At 36.3% G+C, this 22,225-nt stretch overlaps 1 protein-coding gene across 1 annotated transcript in view; it reads right to left on the bottom strand.

Moving 5' to 3' along the window:
* The window catches only part of LOC135211133 (chromosome-associated kinesin KIF4A-like), a 214,569-nt gene that overhangs the window by 20,121 nt on the left and 172,223 nt on the right, over positions 1-22,225 (bottom strand). Inside the window, 4 exon segments of the mRNA XM_064244278.1 lie at positions 134-270; positions 5,724-5,862; positions 20,302-20,316; positions 20,318-20,417. Of these exon segments, the coding sequence (XP_064100348.1) occupies positions 134-270; positions 5,724-5,862; positions 20,302-20,316; positions 20,318-20,417 (391 nt within the window).

Genomic DNA, 22,225 nt, shown 5'->3' with positions numbered 1-22,225 from the left:
AATAGTCCCTTGATCTCACAAGTGTAATTTTAATTCTACCGGTTTCCAGCTTGGCGCTAGTATATCCTAATGTTAAGACCGAAGGTTTGTTCTGTATATGAACAACTACTATATTAAATTTAAAACCACATACCTGCAAATCCTGTATATCCATTTCTCGGGCTGCACAGTTCACCTGGTTGTTCACTGCAACTTCAAACAAATATCCTAATGCACATTTACTCTCACTCATACTTTGCAATGTGTCAAATCTTTTCTTTGCTACTGCATCTGTAAATATTTTGGAATAAAGGAAATATTAAAATTCATGTTGCACAAATCAATCCTATAACATTTTTTTTTACTACAAATGATGGAATTACATGTGATTTCTTCTCTTTAGTCAAGTGCCTATTTAGGCTAGTATCAAATCATAATTTCTCTTACAGGTTCTTTTATGATGTATGTTGGTTCTATGACCGTATAGTCAAGGAATTAAAAAAAAATTGCATACGCCGTTTTTCAACCAGTGCTTACTCTTGTTAGAAAACAGCCTCTAAGTTTATGAATTTATATTAGGATAAAAAATTGCAGGAGGCATTTAGTCAATCCACTCGGACTTCATTGCATAAGTAGTATGTTGTAAATAATAGCTACAATGCCCTCTTAATGTTTCAACTTCACCTTTTGGATACACTTGTCTCTAGACAGCCTAATATCCAAATGAAGAAATTCTGTCTAGGCATGAAAGAAATATGTATACATATATACACACAATGCGGCATTACATTCTTGACTTATAAAAGTTTGCAAATTCTCAATAGTATTCTTGGACACTTCTTTCTTGACCTGGCCTGTGCTAATAAAGTCTTCACCATCTCAGTCTGAGGTGTCGAATCCTTTGTAGATTACTACGCAGTGCTCTGAAAGGACGAAGGAGTGATTTATCTAAATTGTTGTCAACAAAATCCCCAAGGGAAGAGATGGAAAAGGAGGCAAACCTGTCATCAGGAGCCAAGAGATTTTGAATCTAGGCAACGAACTCCGAGATAAATTATTTGAAGGCTACCAACCCCCAACCCCTGGTATATTTTACATCAAAAGCCAGGCCATGGTTTGCCCACTCCTTTTGATGAAGCCCAGACAAGCAGGAAAACAGTCTTGAGGGTCAAGTCCCTGTCCGATGAGCGATGCAGTAGTTTGTATGGGGCTCGAAAGAGACTACTTAGCTCTACAGTCAGATCCCAGTAGGGGGGTTTATGTTCTCTAGAGAATAAGACTGCTCAAAACTTTTGAGCAGCATACAGATTTCCCAAGATGAAGGTAGGTCCATGCCATTCAGATGAAGAAATAATCCCAAGGCAGCCTTGTAGCCCTTAACAGAAGAAACAGAAAGGAGTTTTTCTGTTTGTAGGATCAAAATCAGCTATCTGCTGAACAGACGTTCAGAGTGGAGAGAAACTCTGTCAACGACACCAAGCACAGTAGACACCCCATTTTCCCTGGTATACGGCTGAAGATCTTCTGAGGTAACCAGACAACTGTGTCACTGCTTTGCCAGAAAAGCATTTTGCCTGCATGAGATACTGGAGTCTTCAGCCACGAATGGATAGGGATCCCACCAACTGATGGTATCTCTCTACATAAGGTTGACAGAGATTATGCCATGGGGGTATTTCTCTTGGAACCCCTAAGAGCAGAGATAGCAGATCCGGAAACCATTCTGCTTGAGGTCACAAAGGAACTACTAGGGTCATCCTCAGATACTGAGAACTCATTACTCTATTCTGGACATGATGGATCAGACACAAACAACAACAACAAAAACAAAAACAAGAAAGAGAGGGGGGAAGGCATAGATGTTCCAGGTTGCCCCAAGGATGTTGAAGGGTGTCCTCTGGAACTACTGAACAACAGACCACTCCTGTTGAACCTTGTCATGAAGAGGTCTATGATTGGTCTCCCCCACAGATGAAAGCGCCAGTCCGCTATCTCCTAATGCAGCGAGCACTCCGTTCCTAGGACCTGTCACTGACGACTTAGCTTGTCAGCTACTATAATCTTTTTACACAAAAAGGTAATGATTTCCTTTGCCTGGACAAAAAAAAAATATACTTTTCGTTTCGGTGAGACAAACCAGTAAGCATATGTATCTAGGATATTCCTCTTCACAGGCTACCAAAAGAAACCCCACCAAAAAGGTCAAATAGGACTTGGACAAATCACCTTGGAGGCACACAATGATACTGGATGGCAGTATTGCAGTCCAAAAATGCATGTCCATTCACCTAAATTCTACCTTTTCTGTCCATGGGGAACCCTGATGTCAATTCTTTCACATGTTCACTTGAAGGTGCAAGTTATTCGTAATCTTCTGATAGAAGTTGATGCACACTAATGGCACTCTTAATCACTGAAACCTGTAGTAGAAGCAAGGCAAATAACAGCACCTTACTACGTTGAAAATCAGCAAACTCACAGCTTTATTATTTTACTCTTTCCATTTAATGAAGTTATTTACCTCTACAATGCATTCACTACAGTTATTTAACATGATTTCTTAATGTTATACAGCTTTTCACATAATCAACTCCCTGTTTACTTCAGATTGTTCTGTTATTTTATTAATCTCAATCTCATGATCTTTAAATCAGGTCCATTCCAATAACTATGGCTACTGTTCATGTGTCATAAAGAGCGAGAGAACATTTGAGTAGTTCAGAAAACGTAAAACAAAATAGTATTACAATTTTATAATATTAAGTTGAACACCATAGGTAAACGATGTTCAAACGATGATATCCCCACATGACGACGACGAATAGTCCAGCAGGAAGGGGCTCCGATACAGAAAAGACCCCACTGCCAACAGAATGGATTACTACCAATTCTCACTGGCATCTGTCAGATGGATGCAAAGAAGAGGGGCGCTGAAGTTCTCCAACACCACCGCTGCCACATTCCAGATGAGAAACAGGGCTGACAATTTCAGACTGTAAATAAACCATAATTCTCTCTCCCTCAGGAAGAATGCATCCTGAGAGACTAAAAAAATTACAATATGTGAGGATAGAGGGAAATACGGGAGAGCCATACAGCCCACACCCCAATCCTACTAAAATGATGGAAAGAGACGAGAAGACCTTGACAACTGGCATTGCACGTACAGGGGAAGATCGCAATCGTCTTTCATTAAAAATCGTCTTGACATCCCGAAACACATGCATTCTGAAAGACTAAAAACAAAAAAAGTTCTTAGACATGTGTGAAAAGATATATAAAAACATAAATGTCAATACACATATTTCCACATAAAACACAAAATCAAAGTAAGGGGTCCTGTCTCTCTGAAGGCAATACTCTATGGAGACGGACAGCCTATCACACAACGCAAGCGATGCTGAAGCAGAGTAAAAGTTGCATCTACAGCAAAAGCATCTGTCCAAAGGAAGGTCAACACAGCAAACAAAAATTTGACTAAAAATAGGAGAGCAAAGCAAAACTCCGGTCTCCAAGGCAGTAGAAGAACATTTTTCTGGGGTACAATCTTGGTCGATGACCAAGCATCCAGTCTGTATTTGCACGAGTTGCCAGATGCCACAGATTCCTTGTTTTACAATCTTTTATTGATATAACCAGTTTTCCAGCTAGTGCTAGAAGATTATCCTATTGTTAAGACCTCAAGTTTGTTTTGCATATGAACAAGTGTAATTTATGGACAACATTTTTTAATACAAACCTACTGGTAATGTAAAATGACCCGATTCTCAACCCCACAAATTTCTCACAGCTAAAGCCCAGACTGCACAAAAAAAGTAAAGCTTTTACCTGCTTAAAATCCAAAGATCCTTGGGGTCATATGTACACAGCTGCTAGTCACCCAACATTTGTTTTTCCTCTTTTAAATCAATGAAGTGTCAATGGTTTCTGAAGACCATGAATGGCATGACTGATATAATGATGGGTTCATAATGAAATATTTCAATTTAAAAATTATACATTTAACATTTAAGACCAAGGATAGGGAGTTATCATGCTACTAGCCCTTAAACGCCGAAGCGGTATTTTAAAAATCGTCTCCCGTATGCTGGTGGTATTTGCGAGTGAGCGCCGAAGCAGAAAAAATATTTTTTTCAAAAAATCACAGCACGCTTAGTTTTCAAGAAGAGTTCATTTTTGGCTCCTTTTTTTGTCATTGCCTGAAGTTTAGTATGCAACCATCAGAAATGAAAAAAATATCATTATCATATATAAATATTGGGATATATGACATCACGAAAAAAAAATTTCATATATAATTGTATACAAATTGCGCTGTGAGCAAAACGGTTAAATCTAACACATTAATTTTTTGTTTTATTGTACACTAAATTGCGATCAATTTGGTATATAACACATTGTAAAATTATCAAAGCAACACAGAGAAAATATAATCATAAAATGATGCATGAATTCGTAACGCGCAGACGTAAAAAAACTGTTTTAATAATTAACCATAAATCAAATATTGTGCTAGAGACTTCCCGTTTGTTGCAAAATGAAGGTAATTGATTGAATATTACTAGACTGGAAGTGTTGTAGCTTACAATTGTATTTTCGACCATTTCGGTCGAGTTAAAGTTGACCGAAGGACAAATTTTTTCTATTTATCGTTATTTATATGAAAATATTTCAAAACTGATAAAAGCTACAACCATGGGTTGTTTTTAATTGTATTCTACATAGAATTGTGCACATTTTCATATATAAAACTTTATGTAACGGCTAATTTAAAATGGTGCAAACATTACGACAATCGGACGAAAAAAATTTATGATTTTTTTCGGAAGATTTACCTCGCGGACGTAAGGAATTTTTTTTTTCATAAATTCACCATAAATCAAAATATTGTGCTTACAATTGCGTTTTTTGACCATTTTGGTCGAGTCAAAGTTGACCGAAGGTTGATATTTTGGCACTTATTGTTATTCATATGAAAATATTTCACAACTGATTAAAGCTACAACCATGAGTTATTTTTAGTTGTATTTTACATGAAATTGCACACATTTCCATATATAAAACTTTATGTAATGGCTTATTTAAAATGGTGCAACATTACGACAATCGGACGAAAAAATTTATGATTTTTTCGGAGGAGTTACCGCGCGGATGTAAGGAAAAGGTTTTTTCATAAATTCACCATAAATCGAAAGATTGTGCTAGACTTCCAATTAGTTGCAAATTGAAGGTAAATGATTGAATATTACTAGAATATAAGTTTCAGCTTACAATTTTGGCACTTATCGTTATTTATATGAAAATATTTCAAAACTCATAAAAGCTACAACCATGAGTTGTTTTTAGTTGTATTGTACATGAAATTGCGCACATTTTCAAGTAACGGCTAATATAAAATGGTGCAAAAATTATGTCAGTGACAAAATAATTTCTGAGACGTTTCGCTGATACTTTTTAGTGCAAGAAGAAAGAAATTCGCGCTTGCGCGCCTGGGTAACAATTGTAAACAAAACAACGCCTTGATCCGTGAGCGCCCAGCATCCCCCAAGGCGCGTGATTCAAGAGTTTTCGCCTAATAGGCCTATAACTATTTTTCCGCGAATTTTAAAAAAAACTTTTTTTATATCGATGTACCATACGTCCAATCGGTACTCAACAGACAATTTATATCGACGTTTAATACGTCCAATCGGCGTTAAAGGGCTAGTAATGGCATTTTTAATGTAAAAAAAAACTATATTAACCTTCATCATCATCCACGATTTTAGACTGCATATCACTTATCTGAGCAGTTCTTAACTGAAGATCAGCTTCCAGGTCCTCCTTTTTTTTTTCAAGATCAGCTGTTAATTCAGATGTCAACCCTCCAAGTGACAACTGGCGCTGCAATATACATACCATTACTTTCTTAAGGTTTGAATACGAATTACAATTTCTTTTATCTCATGAATAACATGCATTTTACACAAATGAACAGTTGAGGGACAAATGACAAAGCTTAATCTTATATGCTACACTAAACCTATCACTGATATCCACTCCATAATTTCCAGATAAACAATCATAAATGAAACCATTAAGCCTATCACAATGATACCAGTTCAGAAAATAAAAATTAAATTACTACATGTAGTTATCACTAATAATCTAGCCTCCTGTGGGGGCAAGCCAGCCTCAATGGGTGCCGGTCCCAAGCCCGGATAAATAGGGAGGGTTGGTGTCAGGAAGGGCATCCGACTGTAAAAACCCACGCCAAAACCAATGGAATGAGTCGTGATATTGATGAGAATAGGGCTAGGGCGTACTCCGTAAACGACGCACAGACACATCGCCCTAACTCTGTGACAAGGCAAGGGCTACTGCATCATGAGCGGGTGCAGCTAAAGAAGCGAGCTCTAAATGTGATCAGAATAGGCCAGCTCAATATTGGGTCTATGACAGGAAGAGGAAGAGAGTTGGCAGAGTTAATGAGGATAAAGAGAGTGGATATTTTGTGTGAGCAGGAAACTCGATGGAAGGGTAAATAAAGCTAAAGAACTGGGGGATGGCTACAAGTAATCTATAGTGGAGCAAATGAGCAGGGTAGGAATGGCGTTGGAGTAGTGTTGTCGGGGGAAATGAAGAATGCAGTGACGGAAGTGAGTAGAAAGAATGACCGCATTATGAGAGTGAAGATATGTTATGGAGGGGAAACAATGAACATCATTAGCGCTTATGCTCCACAAGTGGGCTGCACAGAGGAAGAAAAGAGCCGTTTTTGGAACGAAATGAGTGAGGTAACGCAAGAACTGGAAGAGCAGGAGAGGACTGTAGTGGGGGCAGACTTTAATGGACATGTCGGAAATGAAAAGGATGTAATTGAACGTGTGCATGGAGGACATGGGATTGGGGAGAGAAACCCAGAAGGAGAGAGTATAGTAGACTTTGCCGTGTCCTTTGATATGGCAATAGTGAACACATTCTTCAAAAAGAAGAGGGAGCACTTGATAACATACAGGAGTGGCGGTAGATGCACACAAATAGATTACCTCCTTTACAATAGATCAAGGCTGGTGGAAGTTAGGAATTATAAAGTTATCCCAGGTGACCACGTGGCCCCCCAACATAGGCTCCTTTGTATGGATTTAAAGATGAAAAGAGAAAAGAAAACGAAAAAGAATGGGGTAAAGAAAATCTGGTATAAATTGTTAGGGAGGGATAATGATAAGAAGAGAGAGTTCAGGAGAAGAGTGCTGGGAGAGGTGATCTGGGAATTGAAGATGTGGGAGAATGGTGGAGGCATAATGCATCAGTGATTAGAAGACATGGAAAGGAGATACTAGGGGAAACATCTGGAATAGTATGGGAGGAAAAGGAGAGCTGGTGGTGGGAAGAAGAGGTGGGGGAAGTTGTGGTGAAGGGTAAAAGGGAGGCAAAGAAGAGATTTGAAGAGTCACAGCTGCAGGAGGACAGAGAAAGATTAAGAGAAAGAAACAAAGAAGTAAAAAGGGTGGTAGCTCAAGCTAAGGCAAGGGCATATGAAGAGGTTTATAATGAACTGGAAACCAAGGAAGGGTTGAGTAAGATGCTCAAACTGTCAAAAGTAAGAAATAAAAGAACAAAAGGACATCACCATATTAAGCAAATGAAAGATAGGAATGGTACTGTCGTAAAAAAGGAAGAAGACATCCTGAAAAGATGGAAAGAGTATTTCGAACAACTGCTAAATGAAGAAAATGAAAGACTTGTAAGAGAGGATGGACAAGTAAACATGGGAATGGTAATGGGGATATCTAGGGATGAAGTGATACGAGCCTTAAAAAGAATGAGAAATGGGAAGGCAACAGGACCTGACTTAATCCCAGTCGAAGTTTGGAAAGCCTTAGGAGAGGAAGGGGTAGACATCTTGTATGATCTGATGGTAAAAATATTCGAACAGGAAAAGATACCAGAAGAATGGCGGGAAAGCATATTGATACCTATATTTAAAAGGTAAAGGTGATGTCCAGGAATGCAGTAATTATAGAGGTATAAAACTAATGTCTCACACGTTGAAGATTTTGGAAAGAATCATAGATAGCAGGCTGAGAGAGGAAGTTAGAATAGGGAAGGAACAGTTAGGATTTATTGAAGGGAAGCGGCACAACGGATGGAATATTTTGCATAAGGCAGCTAATGGAGAAATTCAGAGAAAAACAACGAGACCTGCATCTGGTATTCATAGACCTTGAAAAGGCCTATGACAGAGTGCCAAGGCAAGAAATATGGAGATGTTTGAGGGAGAAGATGGTGCCGGAAAAGTATGTCAGAATATTCAGGAGATGTACAGGAATGTGTATACTAGAGTGAGGAGTAGTGTTAGTGAGACGGATGGATTTGTTGAGATAGGAGTTGGGATGTTACACCAGGGGTCAGCACTAGCCCATTCATCTTCAACATCGTGATGGATGTAATGACCAGGGATGTTTAGAGAAGCAGTGCCATGGTGCATATTATACGCGGATGACATTGTGTTGTGTTCAGAGGGGAAGGAGGAGTTGGAGGGGAGGTTGGAGAGGTGGGAGAGCAGCACTTGAGGAGAGAGGAATGAGAATAAGCAGATCAAAAACCAAATATATGTGTTCTAGATTACTGAGGACGGTGGAAGTAGCATAAGATTGGTGGGGAAGAAATAAAGAAAGCACAGAAGTTCAAGTACTTAGGGTCCGTATTGGAGGATAGTGGAAGCATGGACCAAGAGGTGAGACACCGAATTCAGGCAGGATGGAATAACTGGAGGTCTGCATCAGGGGTCCTCTGTGACAAGAAGGTCCCTCTGAAATTGAAAGAAAGTTCCATAGGACGGTGGTCAGACCAGCAATGTTATATGGAACAGAAACGGCAAGTATGAGGAAAACAGAGGAGAAGAAGATGGATGTAGCAGAAATGAGAATGTTGAGATGGATGTCGGGAGTAACAAGGGAAGATAGGATTAGAAATGAGTATATAAGAGGATCAACAAAGGTAGCTGAAATATCGAAGAAAATACAGGAAGGAAGGCTTCGATGGTATGGACACCTGTTACGAAGGGAGGAACGTCATGTTGGAAGACATACGATGGAAATGGAAGTGCGGGGTAGAAGGAAGAAGGGAAGACCAAGAAAGAGATGGCGTGATTGTGTAAGGGAAGATATGGAATTGAAAGGTTTAAGCTAGGAAGAAGAAGTTATCACTAATCTTGTTCCATTACTGACTCAGCAATATTTTCAGCTAGATTTATCTAAAACTTCCTCGGTCACTGCAGAACCTGCCACAACAGCTAGTTGGTGCTACATACTGCATAAACACAGTTTGCATCATTTTTGCAAAACCACTTTTGGTGTGATTGTAAACACTGTAACCATTCCATTTGTTTTTCTTCCTTTCTAATGATCTGCTCACTTTTCATCCCAGCCATGGCTCCAATTTATGAAGGAAAAGCTTCTAGTGCAAAGATCAAACACCAAATGTGTTCTACTAAAAGTAAGGTTTAACTTCTCAGAAAACTTAACATAGGTGATTCTGAAGGAAGCCTGTGTGAATTCTACTACATTGGGTCTTTAACAGTTTATGACATAAGCAACAGAAAGAAAAAATTAGTAGTTTCTTTGTTAACATTGATTCAAAGAATCAGATGTATACAAGGAATAACTATAAAGGAGACACACATTCCAGACTAAATACAGTTCTAGTGAAGTGGTTTAGGCTTACATGTAAGTCAATATGCTGAGACAGTGTGTGTGTGTACATAATTTTGATGGCCTGATAGCAGTCAACAGCAAAATCAGCTGACTGACAGCAATGGATGTAAAGAATAACCAACTGTTGGCTGTTAAATGTACTTGAGAGAGAGAGAGAGAGAGAGAGAGAGAGAGAGAGAGAGAGAGAGAGAGAGAGAGAGAGAGAGAGAGACCTATTCATGAAACTTAATGATAAAAGGGAAGATCAGGAACCAATGGGAGAGTGGGAGGATGGTGGTGAGTCTACTGAGTTGGCAGCGCGTGAGTTTTAAAATTGTTCTCGGCGGCCCGGGAAAATATCGGACTTTACAATACACCCTTTCGCAACCTGAATTATTTTCATACACAGAAGCAAAAAAATCTCCATCTTTGCCTTTGTAACCTGGATTTTTCATATGTAGGGACTATTGTATGTTGGGTATGACTGTGTGTGTGTGTGTGTGCGTGTCTATATATATATATATATATATATATATATATCTATATATAGATATATATATATAGTATATATATATATAATATTAATATAATATATTATATATAGATTATTATATATATATATATATATATAATAGATACACATACACACACACACACACACACACACACACACACACACACACACACACATATATATTATATATATATATATATATATATACATATATATACAGACGGCCCTCGGTTAGCCGCAGGGGTTCCGTTCCTGGCCGCCAACGCTAAGTGATTTTAAAGCCTACGGCCGCTGCACAACTTCTTTCGAAACTCTAGACCAGTCAAAGGCGCCGTAATCCCACAATGGCGCAATAAGTAAAATTATATTTATGCATTATAGTACTATAGAATTTATTGTACAGTAGTACTGTAAAGTACATTATGGCATAAATACTGTAAAGTGAAAAAAGCCTAGCTTTAATCCTTTGGGTGTCTAGAGTATTTAAAGATATAATAAGGTTTATACAGTGTACAGGTAGCTGTAGTATTTAAAGTTACGATAATTCGTCTTACGATAGTCCAATTTTATGAGAGACCAAATTACAATAGCCTAACTTTATCCCATCTTCTAATTACATAAGTTCAATAACAGCAAAAGAGAATTATGAAAGTATGGTTTTAACGTTATACTCGTTGCGTGAACGTGTGACAGCCATGAACAACTGAACGAGAAACTACTATTTTTTTTTTTTTTACCTAAGTACAACCAAATTGGATAACATCCGTTTTGCTTATTTCAATCATCGTACTACAGTACACTATTAACGTAGTTGTTATAAATGGCGTTATGTAGAATAGAACTAAGATATCTTAATGTAATAACTTTATTTGCTATAGATCAAAGATCAATCAGGAAATATACTGTTAAATTTAAACCTAGTTATAACTGAAGCTGAGAAAACTGTTCAACCTGCTAATGACTATTATCATACATCGGCAACAAGGATAAATCCAGTAAACGTATGCCATCAAACACAACCGTAGATAAAATTGAGATAAAATCATTTTAATCAAAACTACTGTGCTTGAAAGAACACATTTTACTGTTGGTTTCACGCTGATATAAAATATATAACAAAGTTCATCTTAAGATGATATAAAGAAGAATTGCTAACGGAATCACAATTTTTTTACGCATTAAACATGCCGCCAATGTAATCTGTTACTGAAAAAAAAAGTAGTTAACATTCACAACGAGACATATTCAATTCATATTTCCACCTAAAAACACGTTGTACGTATAAGGAAAAATAACCTTGTCTCATATAAGGCAAGTATCTTGATATTCGTTTATGCTAACTAGAAGGAAGAGAATTCGCTCAGAATTGCGTTAAATATGGCGAAACAAACTCGTATTCGCCATCAGCTGATTTCAAACCACAACATTGGCCGCTCCGCGGATTACTGGCTTAGATTTGCCGTAGTATTTTGTAATACAGTAATATGAGAATACATGCAGTATTATTGGATACAGTGAAGTAATGTATGACTTTTCAAATGATTTATGGAAAAGAAGCATAATTAATAAAATAACACCATGCATTTTTCGGAAAAGTGACAGACAAGAACAAACGAAAAAAGGCTGCCTTAATTTGTATCATATTTATGTACGAAAATAAAAATACCCTATACGTAATATATTCTCATACACATTTTAAACATAAAAGTATAAACATTAAAAAAATTGACACATCGATCACTAAATTTGTACTGTTTTTAACTCGATATTTTCGTAAAGAGTGGTAAATGGCGGCTTACAAGAACGAACATGAAAAAACATCGTATTTGACAACGTGAAGGGCAGTTTCAAAAGCTGCCTTTTTATCATATTTCTGCACAGAAATAAAAAATACCCTATACGTAATACATTTTCATACACATATTAAACATAAAAGCATTAACATTTATAAAATCGACACATCAATCGCTAATTTCCACCTACTTTTAACTCGATATTTCGGAAGAGCGGCAGGCGGCGCTCACAAGAAAGAACATGAAAAAACATCGTATTTGATAAATATGAAGGGCAGTTTCGAAAGCGTATCATATTTCTGTGCAGAAATAAAAATACCCTATATGTAATACATTTTCATACACATTTTAAACATAAAAGCATGAACATTTATAAATCGACACATCCATAGCTAAATTTGCACTTATGTAACTCTATATTCTTGGCATAGTACAGCATCAGAGACATATATTTTATCCTAATTCCTATGTAATAACTCTCCATAAAATTTGTTAATATAATTTGCATAACCTTTATGGTCTGAACGGCATTTCTACAAATGTATAAACTTAATGAATATTTTTGACGACAGCTGTAAAACCGATTCGCCGCTGAGCGATTGCGCCATTAACTGCGGGTCGCCTCTGTTTATATATATACAGTGGTCATCCCGTATTCGCGGGGGATGCGTACCAGACCCGACCCCCCCCCCCCGCGAATAGTTAGAATCCGCGAATGTTTGGAACCCCCCTCTAAAAATGCTCATAAACTGTCCTGGACATGCAAACACCAAAGTATCCCTTCAAGACCATCCTTCATCAAATATACATAAAATATCCTATTATGGTTCATATTAATCTTTGAAATATTATTAATACTATTTTAAAGTAAATCTTACATTTTATGTTTATACATAAATACATACTATGTACGTACTGAATGACTTAGTTACGTATGTGAAAATAATTCAGTCCCCCCATAAGTATTCGGTCATGCACGTTTTCTTTCATACTGTTACTATTTGAGACATCCATTTTCTTTTTGTGAAATCACAAATACCAAATGTCTACTTAATTAAAGTATACCATTGAATTGGTATTATTAATATCATTTTAAAGTAATCTTAAACATTTTACCATTAGAAATATATAAACAGCCAATAGCAGAGAGAGAGAGAGAGAGAGGGTTGTCCTTATTTAAAAGTGAAATGGAGAGATTATTGTAGTTCTTTAAAATACTATCACATGTGAATTTTGAGATTAGTTTTATTATTATTATTATTATTATTATTATGCAAAAATATTAATAAACATACACATGTACCATAGAAATTATCTCATATATATCAGCAAAAGAGAAAGAGATGGCAACACTGGATTTGACAGTTGGAACCCAGCCAACAAGCTGGCTACGCAACAAGACACGGGGTTACATAATTCTTTTTATTTATAAACTAAAATCTTGCTAATTCACTTTAGTATTTTCTTTAATGAATTTATATTATTGCTGTTTACATTAATATTGATATTTGAAAATTAGTATATCATCATCCAAAAAAAATACATCGCTTTAAGAGAGAGAGAGAGAGAGAGAGAGAGAGAGAGAGAGATTATCGTAGTATTTGTAAAATACTTTCACATATTGATTTTTGTAATTACAGTTATTATTATTATTATTTGGAAAATATTAAATAAAACATATTACGCATATATGCCATAAAAATCTCTCATCTCAGTGAGAGAGAGAGAGAGAGAGAGAGAGAGAGAGAGAGAGAGAGAGAGAGAGAGAGAGAGAGAGAGAGAGAGAGAGAGAGAGGAAATTTGATGCCCACTTGATGACAGCAACAAATCAGCTCCTTCCCCCTCCGGTCACTTAACTTGATACGTATATCTGAGTTTTTTTTAGAAAGAATCTAACTGGGATTTCCTTCATTCTTCCATAATTTTTTAAATTTATAAGCAAAAATCTTATTAATTCACTATGGTATTTTCTTTAATGAATTGATATTATTGCTGTATAAATTAATATTAATATTTGAAAATAGTAAATCATTTATTTATCATACAAAAAAACATACATCTTTGTAGTAGAGAGAAAGAGAGAGAGAATTATTATTTTTATTACTGTGATATTAAAACTTATTAAACTTACTTAATACAGTATTTAAAAAAATTAATATTTGAAAATTAGTAAATCATTTTTGTATCATAAAAATGTATTTAGTCATGAAAATAAACATCAAAATACACTAATGGGTGATTATTTTTGTCGGAAAATTCCGCGAATGGGCGAGTCCATCCGCGAATAATTTCTAGATAGGTTCCAAAGAAAAACCTGCAAATGTGTGAGTCCGCGAATCCGGAGAACGCGAATACGGGGGGAACACTGTATATGTGTGTGTGTGTGTGTGTGTATAAAAGGGGTGGCCAACCTATGGCACATTGCACGATTACAAGTGGCGCACTATACCCCAGAGATAATAACAGAAAAAAATATGCCTGCTAATAAAAAAAAATAATAATAATAATACAATAATAATACTGATTTCTAGAAAAAAAATACAAAAAAAGAATTCAAGTGACTTATAGCTAGAAGTGAGTTTTACTGAGATTTGTTCTAATTTAAAACATAGAAATAATTTTTATTTGATTTTATTGTTCTGTGTGCATCTATTAGTCATCTTCTTTAACAATAATGCGTCATTATATACCTGTGGGTGTGTGGGCCCCGTGCGTAGCGTATGTATGTATGTTATGTATGTACGTATGTATGTAGTATGTGTATATAATATATATATAATATAATATATATATATATATATATATATATATATACACGTATATTATAAATTGTATTCACATATTTCTATTAGTACTTTCAGATATAACTAATGAATATTATCAATACAAATTCAAAGTGTCAATAAAGTAAGTACAGTTTACCTTGTATCTATGTTAAATCCTTTCCTTTACAACTGCTACATCTGGCCACACTATCATATAATATATATCAAATGATTATATGTATAACTGCCAAAATATGTCCATTACCATACTTAAAGGATTGAAAGGGGTAAGTTTGCGTGCACTTCTGAATTAGAAGTGAAGAAAATTGGTGCATGAGAAACAAAAGGTTGGCCACCCCTGGTGTATGTATATGTGTGTGTGTGTAAGTATATTATATATATATATATATAATATATATATATATATATATATATATAGTATATATATATATATATATATAATGAGATCAAGAAAAAGTGTGACATGACATACTATGGTACAGCAAAGGAAGTGTCGGACAGTGAGAAAAAAAAAAAAAAAAAATTGTAAAAAAAAAGGGATCTGCACTCGGTGTACTGGATCAAGGACTGCAAAAGAAGAACATACCCCTTAACTCCAACATCATATGCAAGAAAGCACAACAGCTCTGCCAGCAGCTATCAACTGCTACAGAAGGTGACAACATAGAAGAAGAGGATCTAGAGGCACAAGTAGGCAATAAAGAAGAGGAATTGGAATTCTTGGGCTTTGATGAACCAGCTGCTGAAGAGAAAAAAGATGGAGAAGAGCCACAACTAAGACCATTATCAGCTCCCCAAGGTTTTCAGGTGAGCAAAGGATGTTTGTTTGTTTGTATGGTGTTTTTACATTGCATGGAACTAGTGATTATTCAGCAATGGAACCAATGGCTTTATGTGACTTCCAAACCATGTCGAGAGTGAACTACTATCACCAGGAAATACACATCCCTTACCCCTCAATGGAATGCCTGAGAATTGAACTCGTGGGCACCAAGGTGGCAGGCCAAGACCATACTGATCACGCCACTGAGGCGCTGAGCAAAGGATGGTTCCACCAGTTCCAGAAAAAGGTTCCCCCTAAAGTCTGTTTCCCTACATGGGGAAGCAGAGTCTGTGAAGTATCCAGAGACCCTAAAGGAAATCCTGCAGGAGACAAGATACCGTCCGGACGTACCTTATTAAGGACGAAGCTAAAGCCTCCGGATTCAAGGAACAACAGGACAGGGGACCCTCCTGATGTACTGGAATGTGGGTGGCTTTATGCTCCAACCAGGCCTCATTTACAAGGCTGCAAATCCTAGGGCACTCAAAAATAAGAACAAGGCATTGCTGCCTGTGTTCTGGATGCACAATCCCAAGGCCTGGATCACCAAAGTCCTTATGGAATACGTATTGGTTACATCAAAGCTTCACTCAAGTTAGGCAATACCTGGGTAATTTGGACATAAAGATCAAGGTCTTGCTAATAATGGATATTGCTGGTGGCTACCCTCTAGATCTTTATTACAAGGGAGTCCAGCTCGAGTTCCTCCCTCCCAACACCACCTCTCTCAACCAGCCTATGGACTAGGGTGTGATCCGTGCCTTCAAGACACTCTACACCGAGAACTCCCTCTAGTACGTTGTTGATGCAATGGACCATGACTGAAATTTATGCTGAAAATCCTACTGGCGTAGATTCGTGATTGTTTATGGTCTGTTTGTCATTGACCTGTCGCTAAAGGACATGAAGAAGAAGACCCAAAAAAGCATGCTGCAGTAAGTTGTGGCTGGACTGCGTCCATAATTATACAGGCTTCTCTCCTCAGGGAATCCAGCATTCAGCCATTAATAATGCGGCCCAGTTGGTGGGAATTCTTGGTGGTGAAGGCTTTGACGATATCACCGAGGACAAAGTCGGCATCCTCACTGATGCCCACTCTGACCCCCTGCCTCACCACAATTTGGAAGACCTGACAAAGTCTGGCAGCGAAGAAGACTCCAGATTCAGGAGAGGAGCAGGAGGAGGAGGAGGAGGGCAGCCTGACTTTGGAACACCTGTCCCAAGTTAAAAGAATGATCAACAAGCTCCAGGAGTTTGTTGCAACATGGGATCCTTAAATGGAACGCTCCTTAAAAGTTTTCCAACATTCTTGACATGGCATTGAAGCCCTATAATCAAGCCCTCACCACCATGAAGAAGCAACGACAGCAGCTGCTAATCACTATGTTCAGCATACGTACAAAGAAGGGCCCTCCAAAGCCTTCTGAATTGCCTAAAGTAGTCCCCTTGAATCGCCTAAAGTGCCTTCTGAAGGTGAAGAGGCACCATCAGAGATGTGACTACTCTGCTTTGTGCAGTTATATCATCATTGTCATTCATCAGACTATAAGGCTAATTCATCATCACATTTAATCAACATTCATCACTGGTGAGTACCCTATTTACGTATGCTGTGCTAGTGTAAACAAATTTTTTTAAAAGTTCATATAAATTGCGTTCTTTCTCTTTTTCTTGTGATTTTACATACAATGGTTCCCCTTGTAAAAAGAAAACTGGACGACTTAAATAGTAACTGTGAAAAAAAAAGTGCATGACTGAATACTTATGGAGGGACTGGAATATTTTCACATACTTAACTACACCATAAAATATATATAAGATTTACTTTGAAATAGTATCAATAATATCTCAAAGATTAATATGCTCTGTAATAAGACAATATTTCAACGTATATTTGACGTAGGATAGTATCATTATGGATATTATGGAGTTTCCACATTCAAGATGGGAGTTATAAGCAATTTTAAAAGGGGATTTCAAGTATTTGTGGTTGGTACGCATCCCCCGCGAATAAGGAGGGAGCAGTGTGTGTGTGTGTGTGTGTGTACTGGCAGTCCCCGGTTATCGGTGATCTGGTTTTATGGGGGCTTGTCTAGCACTTTAAGGGGCAGGGTTCCAGTTATTGGTGCCATAAGGGTTCTTATAGCGCGTCGTAAGGGTGCTTATGGCAGCGATAACCAGTTATCAGCGCCATTATGACACCATTAATTGCAGAGTTTCAGTTAATGGCAATTTCGCTTATCAGTACACCCCTGGGAACGGAACCCCCACAGATAACTGGGGACTGCCTGTATATTTATAATTTTTTTTTCATAAAATCCATAATGTGACATAATATTCCCCACAAGACTATAAAACTTGCAAACTAGCAAAGAGTTGGGGATGTTCTTGCACTAAAGTTTAGCCCTGAGACCTAATGAATAACAAGATTATAGTCACTAGGCAGTGAAGGATCACGTTTTACTTGGGTGAATGGCCATGTCTAATTCCTCGGATTCTTCTGACTTATGATATCATAACTCACTGGAGGATATTCACTGCACAAGAGCTTTATGTGGCTGATGGGTTTAGTAGGAACAACTCTAAATCTGCACATTTTAAAAATTATTCCCAGCCTTGGTAAAACATTTACAGTATCATCTTGAATTTCCTTAAGCAGTGAACATAGAAATTTCATTATTTTTCAAGGTTTTCCTAGTTTTAACAACGCAGTAATAGCAGTTCCAACTATCAACAGATATTTTGTTGATAAACATGGCTATTATATTTCTCTTTTTAATGAATTAGAAGTAAACTACCAAACATTCATTGTCTGTGCTAGTCTTTACAATTAAAACCATTTAACATATATTATAGTAAAAGACAACCATTTTACACTTTAATTCTTAAAAAGTCATTTTTTTCTAGAAATTAGAGATCTTTCAGCTTGCTTTTATATTTTAACTTTATAACATTTGACGATATCAGTTTAACCCTTTATGAGCAAAAGGAGTACACTACAAATCTAAAAGATCAGCAAGAAAAATTTCTATTCCAATCTTAAAGGGGGCCAAGGGGGCCGGCCGGAAACCCCTATATATGGTGGTATAGGGGAAAAAAATGGCACAAAAAATGAAAAAAAAAATCAATGTCAGAAAAAATTCATGGAGCTTCATATGGCAATTGAGAATACGTATACGAAATATTTCTTCAAACTTCCTCTTACTTTCGTAGTTACAGGGTAATTAGTAAACATAACTCAATAAGCCTAAAACATTCATCCGTACAAGAAAATGCAATATTTCTTCTGTTATCGTAAATTTTAATAATTATTGGCAAAGAAATTGTGAGAAATGACATCTGTAGAGATTCCGTGGCTACGCAGAAGCGATTCTACTGCGAGTATCTGGTTCAATAAATGAATCAGTTGGACCATAGACTTCAAGTAGATTACACGTTCGAGTTTCACCTCGTGAAATTCGCTTGCATTTACGTATGTTTATGTACGTTTCGGCAAGAAGTTCATCATGCCAATGAAGAAAAGACAAGGAAAACATCTCGCTAACATACTGACGAAGAAAAATCGCTCAAGTATTATTACAGAATATCGTAATATACGCGTAGTTAGTGAAGAGAGAGGGGAGGGTCGCCTAGTAACGCCCCCTTCTTGCCTGACAGCACATGTCACACTGTGCCCAAGGCTACGATCTTTGAGCAAAGAGATCTTCATTTATGATAAATAACAAAGTTTTGGTTTTTTAATACCAAAATGGAATATGAAATTCATAATAATCATGATTTATTAAATTGTCTTTGTAAATGTCTTTGTAAAAAGAGAGTACACCTTCGAGTTTCACCTCTGACATTCTCTTGCATTTACGTTTGTTTATCTTTGTTTCGGCAAGAATGTCATCATGCCAAAGAGGAAAATACAAGGAAAACATCTCGCTAACATACAGAAGAAAATTCGCTGTAATAAGCCGGAGTTAGCGAAAGGGGAGAGAAGGGGGTTACGTAAGAAAGGAGTGCCCCATCTTGCTCAAGCAGTGCCCAGGCTACGATATATGAGCAAAGGGATCATCATTTATGATTAAATTATGATAATAAAATAGTTTTGGTTTATTAATACACAAAAAAGAAATATACATTTATAGTAATCATTATTTATTAACTTTGTCTTTAGAGAAATACGAAGGAAAACTTTGAACGCCCATATCTCAAAACTATACTTATTGACCTTCAAAATCTATCTCCTCACTTAGTTTTAAAGCTATAACATTGGAATTTGGTATATAACTCAGAAAGACATTATAGAACAATCAAATAGAGCCCTTTTTGGCAATTTTTGTTTCGTCTTTTTTTTATAATTTTTTTTCTTGTGATTTATAGGGTTTATTTTTTATTTTTTCCATATTGAAAAATTCATATCTAGCAAAAAAATGACTTTTTAGAAAAAAAAACTCTCCATTTGATTGGAGGTCTACACCAGGTCTATTATATGGTAGTAATCCCAGGTCTTAAATATTAAATATCAAGGAAGGAGATAGAATTTTGAAAAATGGTTATTTTCGGGATAAATTGCCCTGGCGTCACAAAACAAATGGTCAGAGGCGAAAATCATATGCAGTTTGGAGATGTCCCAAGTCACCTTATTAAGTGGTATGAATGTCAAAGTCCTGTCGGTTAAAAAACGGCATTAGCCGGGCCGGCCCCCCTTAACTATTACCAATTTACTCAGAACTGGTCATACCTTAATTTTATTTATCTTGCTCAGAGATGGTTTTCCTATCTTCAACTAGAGTTTTGAGAGACTGCTTGGCCTGCTTCTTCACTGTCACAATCTCCAACTCTCCTTCTAACCAGCTCCTAAAATACATTAAATTATGTATCAGTACCTGCAAAGAAACTTAATGAAGCAAGGTCTCCTGATCTCTCCAAGATAAAAGCATTATTTACTATTCCCAAGGCAGATAGATATTACTAGATGACTAGATTAAAAAGACTGGAGATCAAACCAAATTTAAATGTAAAAAGGATATAGAGGGCAATAATAATACCCTCAAATCAACTTATAAAAACATACAGCATTCATTATCATTACAAATATAATGTTGGCCATGGGTAAAATAGGCTTTCAGGTAAAGATGTTTTACAAGGTGATTTTTCTTTAAGCTATTCTGGGAAAAACAGTAAAAAATCAGAGCAATGCCTAAAAACTTTAAATAAAATACTTAAAATTTGTAAAAATCATACCTGTTAAATTTGATAGAATTTATAGAAAAAATATATAATTTTTTGTCAGTAAATGTTGCTAATAACATCACTAACATTGCCAATTTATATATATATATATATATATATATATATCTATATATATATATATATATATATATATATAATACACACACACACACACACACAGGCAGTCCCCGGGTTACGACAGGGGTGCCGTTCTTGAGATGCGTTGTAACCCGAAATTAATCGTAAGCCGGAACATAGTCAAAAAAAAATCCTAAGAAAACCTTACTTTAATGCTTTAAAAACTATGTAAACTGCATTCTTGTTGCATTTTTTCATCAAAAAAATCTTCAAATATTGATTATTTTGCATTTTTGGTGTCATATTTCTTCTGCCAGATGAGCGTGTAGGCATTGTAACCCTGGAAATAATTTCTGATGAATATAATGAAAAAGCACCTAAACCTCGGAACGTCGTAACCCTGGGGACTGCCTGCCTATATATATATATATATATATAATATATATATATATATATATATATATATATATATATATCACACACACACACACACACACACAGTGTTCCCCCATTTTGTGGGAGATGTGTAGCAGCCACCTCCGTGAATACTTAGAACCACCACTAAAAATGCTTATAACGGGCTATCTTAAAGTTCAGATACCCTATGTATACCTTAAATAACATCCTACTTCAAATATACCTTAAATTACTAACCTATTACTGTATTAACTAAATCTTTGATTGTTATATTATTAATATAATTTCAAAGTTCATCTTAAATATTTTACCATTAAAAATATATATACCTACAACCAATAACACAGAGAGAGAGAGAGAGAGAGAGAGAGAGAGAGAGCGATGTCCGAGAGAGAGGAGCGAGAGAGACGAGAGAGAGATTGAGTGGCAACATCATATATATGACCATCAGAGTGAAATTATGGTTATTTCTGAGACAGAGAGAAAGAATTACTCCTAGACTCCGACTCTTTACCCTCCACCATATGTATATTAAACTGTCATTTACTCCCCCGCCCTCCTTCCTCAAAGTGGATAAAAAGACTGGGAGTAGCTATTTTTTTTTATTAATTTTAATATTTGAAAATCAGTTATAAGGTAAATTTATTTAAAATACAAAACAAATAAACATACATATAAGAGAGAGAGAGAGAGACGAGGAGAGAGAGAGAGAGAGAGTTGAGTTGAGAAATGTTATTGTTATTGTTTAATCTCATTAAACTTGATATTATTTAAAATTTTTTTTTTCTAGTACTGTATATCATATTTTACCATAAAATGTAGTAATGCCCTTAAAGATATTGTCATGGTAATCGCTTTATAGCAAAGTTAAGGGAAAGGAAAACGCATCTTCTTCGAGAAGTTCTGCACCAGAGAGGCTTTCAACGCGTGTTGTTGGA

Source organism: Macrobrachium nipponense, chromosome 4 (genome assembly GCF_015104395.2).
Source record: "Macrobrachium nipponense isolate FS-2020 chromosome 4, ASM1510439v2, whole genome shotgun sequence".
In the NCBI taxonomy this organism is placed as follows: Eukaryota; Metazoa; Arthropoda; class Malacostraca; order Decapoda; family Palaemonidae; genus Macrobrachium; species Macrobrachium nipponense.
This window is presented reverse-complemented; position numbering and strand designations above follow the sequence as displayed.